This window comes from Semicossyphus pulcher, unplaced genomic scaffold (assembly GCF_022749685.1).
Source record: "Semicossyphus pulcher isolate SPU_LCO1_2020_fin unplaced genomic scaffold, fSemPul1.0.p SCAF_12, whole genome shotgun sequence".
NCBI lineage: Eukaryota > Metazoa > Chordata > Actinopteri > Labriformes > Labridae > Semicossyphus > Semicossyphus pulcher.
In genome coordinates this window covers 31,527,071-31,537,241 of record NW_027211626.1, presented here as the reverse complement: position 1 = coordinate 31,537,241, position 10,171 = coordinate 31,527,071, and the positions used below count along the sequence as shown (strand labels likewise).

The 10,171-nt window shown below is 42.0% G+C and overlaps 1 protein-coding gene across 1 annotated transcript; it reads left to right on the top strand.

Moving 5' to 3' along the window:
* Positions 1-1,621: 1,621 nt before the first annotated feature.
* On the top strand, positions 1,622-9,502 carry haao (3-hydroxyanthranilate 3,4-dioxygenase). The gene is made up of 10 exons (XM_069659202.1): positions 1,622-1,710; positions 1,857-1,935; positions 4,924-5,007; positions 5,124-5,230; positions 5,379-5,468; positions 5,574-5,617; positions 5,952-6,097; positions 8,568-8,636; positions 8,775-8,857; positions 9,430-9,502. The coding sequence occupies exons 1-10, from the start codon at positions 1,622-1,624 to the stop codon at positions 9,500-9,502; spliced, it is 864 nt and encodes a 287-aa protein (XP_069515303.1).
* The last annotated feature ends 669 nt before the right edge of the window (positions 9,503-10,171 follow it).

Here is a 10,171-nt window from a genome sequence, read left to right as displayed (position 1 = left end):
TCTTTCTCATTTATTCTAGAATAATTTTCACAATTGGTTTTTGATTAATAATTTTGATATGCCAGCCCTGTCGTATAATAATATCAAAGTTGTTTTCATTTTGGAGGACAAAAAGTTGGATTTTTTTTAAATAACCCAAATGTAAAGTCTTAAAAGTTGTCCCACGTTTCACGATTTTTTGGACAGAATTATCTTTTTTTTAGACTCTTTGAAGTTGGTTTGATCTAAAAATGCCTTTCATCTTTATGAACATTTATCAGGCCTTTCATATAATCTGACCCCTGACAGAACTGAAACTGAAGGGCTTGTATTTATTTTCTCCCTTATGTTATGGCTTTCATTGTGCCCATCTGTATTATTATGTATGTTGCACTATGTTGTTGACAGTTCTGCTCAGCTTCAAATTGTATTTTCCTGACAAATTTCTATGCCCGTAAGGGGGTCATGTCTTACATGTGATCAGTTCAAACTGTATTTCTGTATTCTAAATTAATCTTTAAAGTTCTTCAATGTGTAATGTTTCTGATCACATGATGAAGAGATGAATAAATGTTATCAGTATTCAATCTCAGGAATAATAACCTGAATGGATTATAATTATTTGCTTGTTGATACAGTTATTGATAACATGAGAAAAACACTTTTTCTTTTCCCACTGCTGATAATATTTTATAAACAAACAAGAAGCATTATTTATATTAAGTTGTACAGGTAATGCACCTAACAGACTGTGTGCCAGTCTTTCATGAAATTAAATGTATAACACTCCTGTTCACAGTTGTTCTGAAGCATGTTCAGGGTTTTGTGTTTCCTTTGAAACGTTTGACTTAACGTTGTTAAGCTCAGCCTCCAGGTCCTCTGAACACTCAGCTTTCATCATGTCTCACCTGGTCAAACAGCTCCACCTGGAGGACACCTGCTGTAGATCACCTGGATCTCCTTCAGTGTGAGCAGTGAGCAAAAGTGAGGGGTGTGACAGTGTTTCTGTCTGTGTCAGATACGTGGTATGTATTATTTAAACTCTGCTCTGTCTGCAGAGCTCAGCCTTTAAAACACGAGGAGAATACTCATGACTTATGTTTTAAAGCTCAGCAAACCTCTGATTGTGAAAAGCAGTTGGACTTTATCTGCATTTTATTGTGAAAGTGTTCGGACTAGGTGGAATAAGGAGTGTATAATATTTACACTGTGTGTTTCTGTTTCCTGTTTACATGATCAGACGTGTGTTTGATTTCTGTTTTTTACATAATAAGCATCATGACTACTAACAGAGCGAATTAAACATTCAACTGTATTATTAAACTAAACTTCTGAACTTTCAAAATAAAAGAAGAAAAAAGAAAGGCTGTGTGGTTGTTGATTGGGATCAGTTTGTTATTCATGAACATGAACTGAGTCTGCTCAGTGTCTCAATGATTCACACCCTGTTAAAAAATCAACCTTTGACCAAACCTTTGTCAGCAGCAGAGATCCGCCCCCTCAGCTGCCTCCCACTGCTGCTTTTTGGACTTTGATTGTCAGTCAGACAGTTTTAACAGGTCACAGCAGCAGACTGATCAGACAGGAGTGATCTCAGAGGAGTGATCTCAGCTGATCAGAGAGGACACGCACAGCAGTCAGGATGAGTGACAGGGCGGCCGTGCTAAACGTGGAGACGTGGATCTCTGAGAACCAGAGCGCCTTCCTGCCTCCGGTCTGCAACAAACTCATGTGAGTCAGACTGATGGGATGATCTCCTGATGTGATCGGACTGTGTGAGGCGACAGCATGGATGGTGTTACGTGATGAGATGTCAGTGATCGGGGTTCTGGTCTGGAGTGACTTTAAGTTCAGTTATTTCTCCGTCTGTCCCTCAGGCACTTCTCTCAGCTCAACGTCATGTTTGTGGGAGGTCCGAACACCAGGAAGGATTATCATATCGAGGAGGGAGAGGAGGTCAGAGGTCATACTGTTTAAAGTTTTATTAACTCCTGCTGTTTCAGCCTCACTTCCTGTTTGTTCTGCTGTAAATTCACAGTTAAAAACTGTTAACTGTTACTTTCACTTCCACATCAATGAAGCTGAACTCAAATAGGAACAAACAGCACACGGCTCAAACATTCTCTCTGTCTCCTGCTGGGCTGTCAGGGGTTACATGTTCAATATGACAGGTTATCATACAGGTGGTCATACAGGTGACCATGTGACCAGCATATGTAACATACAACATGCTGTTAATCAACAGTCAGAGACATATTTAAAGCACTAAACTATGTTTCCTCAGTCAGGTCTGAAATACATGTTATCTTTCACACACATTCTTCCTCCTGCTCAAAGCCTGCTGCCTACATTACCCCCAATGAAACACTTTTGTTGGAGGTTTGGCCCAATCTGCCAGGGCAGTGTGCAATTAAAGTTGTTGTTCACCACTTGTGTCAATAGGCTTGTTCGAGATGACTGCTGGCTCGCCTCGACAACAGGCGAGAGTAGCCGATTGCAGTCGGGGGAGGGGTCTTAAAGTCGGACATTTCTTTGTTGACAAGTTTGCTGCTGGCCTAGCAAGCATCGATAATTCCAACACCTCACTGTAAATTGAAGGGAATAAAGTCTTCATTTGTTGTTGTTGTTGTTGTTATTGTTATTATTATTACTATCATTGTTTTTTTAATTGGATTTAATATTAAGTTCTCATTATACTTTATTCAGGGCTATTGATAGTTATTTCGATATAAACGTCATTGTATTTATGTTTATTAAGACAGCGTTCATGAGAAATGAGTAAAGCATTACAAAGTGAATGACAGTACTTTGATAAAAGCATTTGGTGTCTGTCTGACACTTCATTAAGTTTAATGAATAATGATGAATAAGACTGAAGTCTCATCACTTCCTTGTGGGGGTGACAAGGCTTTTTTCAGCCAATAGGTGCTTCATTCAAACCAGAGCAAGTCGTTTCCCATCATGCATAGAGTTGTGCAGTCGGTGGAGAGCAACTAGAGATGTTTCGGTCCTGAACAATTCGTTCAAAAAGAACGAATCTTTTCAGTGAACGGAATGATCCGTTCACTTTCATGCATCAAAGTCATTCCTTTCGTTCACTTGGCTCCGCTCGCGGCTCCCCACTTCTTGTTTTAGGAAACCAGACTGATTGATGTTAGCACGAGCCAATTGCGTTTCAGAGGAGGGCTGTTTGTATCACATCTAATGTATCAAATCACCATCATTGGTTAGGAGAACGACTGAACGTATCACTTGACCGATCGTCTCTCTCTCTCTCTGTCTCTCCCTCGCTCTCGTTCACTGAACGAAGACCATTCTCGTTCACTGAACGAAGCGAGCGACCCGATTAGGTGCATCTGTGTATACAGGTCAATTCACAGATGTGTAAACCACTGACAGATGAACACAAACTAAACTATGTTTATTTATTTATTTAGAAATTATAATGTCAGAAGGTTTTGTAATGGGCAAGTTGGGCCAAGTAGACCAGTAATGCAATGGGAGCCGTATTTTTCGTGAACGAGTGAGAGTGAGTGAGTTACGGGTAAACCGGAAATGTCACTGAACGACCTGGTGAACGAATGTAATGAACGAATCGTTCAGCTGAACGAGATCCGAAGATCCGGGTCACTGAAGTGAACGAGAGTGACCCTAAGAGCAACTGCGGCGCCTGGCCATGAAAAATGCGGCCGCCTCGCTCCCGCGGGACTTCAAAGTATTGCGTAGTCGGGTTTTCAGAGCAAGTCGGACAAGAATCCAACCTTCATGCAATATGCTTGGCAAGGCGCCAATCAATTCAACGCAGGCCTCGCTCATCTCGAACAAGCCTATTGTCCGTTTGTTGTCTGTTGTTTCGTGGGAGTGTCTGAGGTTTGAGCCAATCAGCAGCCAGGTGTTTATTAACCCCGCCCTCTGAGTAATACAGTTGATGTTTAATTAAACGTTTGGCTCATGGAGTGGGAGCTGAACGTAGCAGCTGCAGTATGGGATGACGTTCAAAGTTTCATCCCAGCAGTTGTTGTGATTGGTTAAACTCTTGATCGATATGTTGATTTCATTGGTCTGGACCTGGATGTGGGCAGGAGTCAGTTCATAACAAGACCTACAGGTGATTGTAGTTCAGTTTAAGGCGAGCTGTTCCTCTGTAACTCTCTGTTTTATCCTTTTAATGATCACTAATAACCTGTCATACATTAATAACTCTGACAGCAGATATCACTTTGATCATTCTACAGCTTACATTAAAGTAGTTTCCCCATGAGATTTCAATGCATTAGCCAGCACTGTTAGCTTCATAGATCTATTTAGCCACATGTCAGACAGCATGAAGTCGGACATTTCTTTGTTGACAAGTTTGCTGCTGGCCTAGCAAGCATCGATAATTCCAACACCTCACTGTAAATTGAAGGGAATAAAGTCTTCATTTGTTGTTGTTGTTGTTGTTATTGTTATTATTATTACTATCATTGTTTTTTTAATTGGATTTAATATTAAGTTCTCATTATACTTTATTCAGGGCTATTGATAGTTATTTCGATATCTGCTGTCATACATTAATAACTCTGACAGCAGATATCACTTTGATCATTCTACAGCTTACATTAAAGTAGTTTCCCCATGAGATTTCAATGCATTAGCCAGCACTGTTAGCTTCATAGATCTATTTAGCCACATGTCAGACAGCATGAAGCCACATCCTGTACCTGCATGGAGAGATGAGCTAGCTAGCTTTCTTTTTGTTCTTCACACTTTTTTTATTTATTTTCAATCTGCAGTTTTTTTTTACTCAACTCACACTGACTCAAGTGACATCACTCGAGGTAATCAGGTGTCACACAGCTTCCCCTGCTGGCCTGATCTCTACATTGGTTCAGTGCAGTGGTTCTCCTTAATAACACACTCTGCTGTTTAAATAGTCCAACACGTTGTGTTTGTGTGGAGCAGTTGTTCTACCAGCTGCAGGGCGACATGTGTCTGAAGGTGATCGAGAACGGGAAACACAAAGACGTGCACATCAAAGAGGGAGAGGTGAGCTCTCACCGTTTTATATCACAGTGACATAAATGTGTTAATGTCGTGTAGAATGATTATAGTCTGTTCTTACTGTGTGACACCTTCACTCTGCTCACATCCTCCCTGTGCAGATGTTCTTGCTGCCGGCTCGGGTCCCTCACTCCCCCCAGAGAGAGGCCAACACAGTGGGCCTGGTGGTGGAGAGGAGACGCCTGCGGACTGAGACCGACTGCCTCAGGTGAGCGACTGTGACCACTGCTCTGCTGTTAGTTAACCTCATGCCTTCTTCAGTTGATAACAGCAGGGGACACAGTGGAATAACAATACCGATAACACAGTACACAGTCGGACGTGTATATGACCTGAGTGTGTGATGTTGCCTTCAGGTACTATGTGGAAAACAGCACTGACACTCTGTTTGAGAGGTGGTTCTACTGTGAGGACCTGGGGACTCAGCTGGTGCCCGTCATCAAAGAGTGAGACGCCTTCACTTCCATCTCCTATTATCAATATATCAATATATTAATATATTAATTGTATCAGTTTAAAAAAGTATTAATCATCAGACTCTCCTCCTACAGGTTCATGAAATCAGAGCAGTTCAGAACAGGGAGACCTGATCCAGGTGAGTCCTGGAGCTTCCTGTAATGATGGTGATGTTGTTGATGATGATGGTGATGGTGATGGTGATGATGGTGATGATGATGATGATGATGATAATGATGGTGATGGGGATGGTGATGATGATGATGATGTGATGGTGATGATGATGGTGATGATGATAATGATGGTGATGGGGATGGTGATGATGATGATGTGATGGTGATGGTGATGGAGATGATGATGATGATGATGTTGATGATGATGATGATGATGATGATGATGATGATGATGATGGTGATGATGATGATGATCGTCCTTGTGTTTAAACTAATGTGTCCTCACCCTTTAATGACCAGATGAGGTGTTCAGGGAGGCACCGTTCCAGATGAACTCGGTGGGCGTGATGTCTCCGTTCTGCTTCAGACTCTGGTTGGACGGACACAGAGCGGCTCTGAGCAGCAGGGGGCAGCTCGTTATGTTCGGGGATCAGTTTGAAACGCAGGTAACAGGAAGCACATTTATATACTTGAGTCTTTTTCTGTCATCTAAGTTTCATGAACAGTTACTTTGGTCAATAAAGGGAACTTTTTTATGTAGCCTAAATCACCAGTTTTCCTGAAGGTGTTTCACAGTCAGTACAACATACAGCCCTTTCAGTAGCACCTGGAAACTAATGAAGAGAACTCTCTGAACTCCTTTCAAAGAGGAAAGGTTAAGCAGTCAAGGCCTGCTTTGACTGTACAGATTGGAGTGTTTTTAAAGCTGCAGCCACAGACCTGGACTAACTTACTGACACTGTGACATTGTACATTAGCTTTTGTTAGGTTTTGTTATGTATGTGCAGACCAAAACCTTCTGCACATACAACAACAATAAACCCTGGTTCACTGCAAAACCTGTACTGTCCTGTACTAGCAGGCCAGAAACACACTGACAAGGGAGATCTGGGTAGCAAAGAGAAGCTACACTGAGAAGCTTAGAACAGCAAACCACCCTGCATCAGTGTGGAGAGGCCTGCAGGACGTCACCAACTACATGAGACAATTCCCCACCCTGTGGAAAACCCCCAACTGGCTGACAACCTGAACACCCTCTACTGCAGGTTTGAAAAGAACTCTTTCACACCCCTCACCCACCCCAACATACGACCTGCTCTTCTCCCTCTACACTAATGACTGCACCTCAGCGGACCCCTCTGTGAAACTCTTGAAGTTTGCAGACGACACGACGGTCATCGGCCTCATCTGGGACGGAGACAAGTCTGCTTACAGACGGGAGGTGGATCAGCTGGTCCTCTTGTGTGGTCAGAACCAGCTGGAGCTCAACCAGCTCAAGACTGTGGAGACGACAATGGACTTCAGGAGAAGCTCCCCCCCATCACAATCCTCAATAGCACCGTGTCTACTGTGGACACCTTCAGGTTCCTGGGATCCACTATCTCCAAGGACCTCAAGTGGACCTCCCACATAGACACTGTCAGGAAAAAGGCCCAGCAGAGGTTGAACTTCCTGAGACAGCATCATCCAGTCTGTTCTCTGCACGTCCATCACTGTTTGGTTTGGATCTGCCACCAAAAAGGACAAGAACTGACTGCAGCAGACAATCAGGTCTGCAGAAAAAAATCATCAGGGCAGGGGTAACATCACTGCAGACCCCTCACACCCCGGTCACACACTGTTTGAACTCCTCCCCTCCTGCAGGCGTTACAGAGTGCTGTACGCCAAAACAACAAGACTCAGGAGCAGTTTTTTCCCCAGGCTGTCGCTGTGATGAACAGCTCACTCAGCCAGAGTGTCAGGGACAATACATGTGTAATAACCTAATCAGCTGTATATGTGAGTTACACAAACATACACTGTGCATGAGAAATATGTTATTTATTATTTATCGTCATTGCTTAATTTACCCTCTTATCGTGTATATATTATCACTACATTCTCTGTAAATACTGTAACTACAACTACTTATCTCTGCACCATTGCACTATTGTCTCCTCAATCAATCAATCAATCAAATTTTATTTGTATAGCTCCAAATCATAACCAGGGTTATCTCGAGACACTTTACAGAAAGAGCAGGTCTAGACCGACTCTTTGTTAAGTTATTTAAAGAGAGGCCCAACATCTCCTGTGTGTTGTTGTGTTTTTCTTTAAATAATGTATATATATAGATATTTATATAGATTAATAAATAACATATTTTTGTATCCATAGGTCTGTATATAGTAGTTTTAGATTGAGTTTTTAGTGTCTCAGTGTCTGTGTTACCTTGTCTAGGTCTGTCTTGTCCAGGTATTGACAGCGCTGATACTAAATTCACGTATTAAACACAAAAGAGAAAAACAGAGAGAAGGACGGAGAGAAGAGTTTGTAGAGAGAGGTGTGTTATAAAGAAGACGGGGAAGGCAGAGCCAGGGTGAGGTGCCCTGTTCGGGGCTACACTCACCCCTGCTGGATCAGGCTGTACATGAACAGGCATCCTGTGAACAAACGTTACATCACAACATGCAAATTGTTTTAAAAATGTGTTTTATATAGACAAGTGGAATTCCTCATGCACAGAGTCAGACAGAATTTCTACTTTAACGGAAGCAAACCAAGCAAGTAACCAAGCCCTTAAATTAAAACAGTGAATCTCCAGGAGCAATAGATACGACCTGGTCGCCCATTAAAGGACTTGTATATGAGCCGAAAGAGATACACACAGCATTTCACTCTTTTTTACCAAGATCTACATACGTCAACTCTGAATCATTAAAGCTAACTAACAAAGGCAAATCGCCAGGCCCAGATGGTTACTGTCACATTTCTGGGACCTCCTGGAACCAGTTTTACTCAATTCAATTTGATCTGCTATCAAAAAAGGCTTTTTCATGAACACACTAACACTGCCCTGCAGCTGTGATCACTTTGAGGTCATCGATTCTGAATGTACAACAGAGCTGACGGATGATGATGATGATGCTGTTCCAGGTGAAGGTGTTTGGTCCGGGTCAGACGCAGACGTCGGTGCAGCAGAGTGATGTGTGGATCTGGCAGATGGTTTGTTTTAATGTGTTCTTCATTCTGCAGCTTCATGTTCACACCTGTTTCACAGCTGTTCCTTCAGTATATCTAATAACGTTGTATCTCTTTCTATCTCTGTGCCTCTATCTAACATTATGTCTCTGTGTCCTTCAGGAGGGCTCCTCCTCAGTGACCATGAACCAGCAGCAGTTCAGACTCTCTGCAGGAGACAGTTTACTCGTCCCTGAGCACAACCAGTGAGTGGATGATTAAGATGATTCAGTGTGTGTAAACATGAGATACAGAGTGCGTTCTTTCTTCTGACTGATTGATGCTTGTAGAGACGATGTAGATGTGGGTTCAAGAGGAGAGACATTTACTGTTTCCTGATGAAGTGACTGATGGTGATTTATAAACCTTTTCTGCTGCTCTTATAGAACTCTACACATGCTCAGAAGGCTGCTTTATAACCTCATTAATTTATTAAAGACTATTCAACATTATTATAGATTAAAAAAACTGTTCCATTGTGGCCCGCTGTCTGCTCAGCTGTGATGCAACATGAGCTGCAGACAGTGCTGAGAGTGAACTGTGGAGTCACAGCGCCCTCTGCTGGACAAACTACATGATGAACTACATGATGATTTTACTTCATATTGTTTTCTGTTTCTATGATCTGTAAGAAATGGTTTCATATCAGCACCAAACATATATACTGATGCTGATATATCTGTGAAAACTCATATTATCCGCTGATTAATATCATTGTCGGGCTCTTATTTTGAAAGGATCTGGCAGTAATGAGGTTGTGTTTCCTGTGTGTCTGCAGGTATCAGTGGCAGAGAGATGAGGGGACTGTTGCTCTGTTCGTGGTGCAGAATCCCGAGAGGAAGAGACCCTGAACGCCACACACTGACGTCCTGATTAAAGGCCTTTGATCAAACAGGCAGCCTGCGGGTAGACATTAGAATACATAGACCATGATGCATTGCTGTAGATTAACAGTCAGCAGGATATAAATTTGTTGAATGAGCCTTAAACATCTACAGCAGTAAAACACATCAAACACATGAACACAGGAGGAACATTGACACGTTTAATACACACACATGATCATTCTGACACTGTGACTGCACGTCTCCATCACTGTGGGCAGGTGTGTCACTGATCATGACACACAGGTAGGATAGTGAATCATTCACTCTTTCATGTGTAAAGAGAGCAATGAACGTGTCAGTATTGATACACATAACGTAACTGCTCTCTGTAGTTAATTACACTGATTTTAATGATTACATGTCATTAATATGTCTGTTTATGAGAGAAATTAATAAAAAGGTGAATATTCTGAACGTGGCTTCATGTGTTTCAGTGGACAGATATTATTTTGTTTGTTATAACATTTATATCATCATCATCATTTGGAGCAGTGACCATATTTGGTCAATAGGGCGGAGCAGCAATTATGTGTTTCATGTGTAACGTCAGCGATTATGAGTTTCATGTGCAACGTCAGCGATTATGTGTTTCATGTGTAACATCAGCGATTATGTGTTTCATGTGTAACGTCA

What these genes read in the sequence shown, in the direction of transcription:
- haao (XM_069659202.1), top strand. Translation starts at nt 1,622, where the DNA reads ATGAGTGACAGGGCGGCCGTGCTAAACGTGGAGACGTGGATCTCTGAG. An exon ending in TGCACATCAAAGAGGGAGAG is followed by an intron (nt 5,008 to 5,123) that starts GTGAGCTCTCAC and finishes CTCCCTGTGCAG; the next exon opens with ATGTTCTTGCTGCCGGCTCG. An exon ending in ATGTGTGGATCTGGCAGATG is followed by an intron (nt 8,637 to 8,774) that starts GTTTGTTTTAAT and finishes TGTGTCCTTCAG; the next exon opens with GAGGGCTCCTCCTCAGTGAC.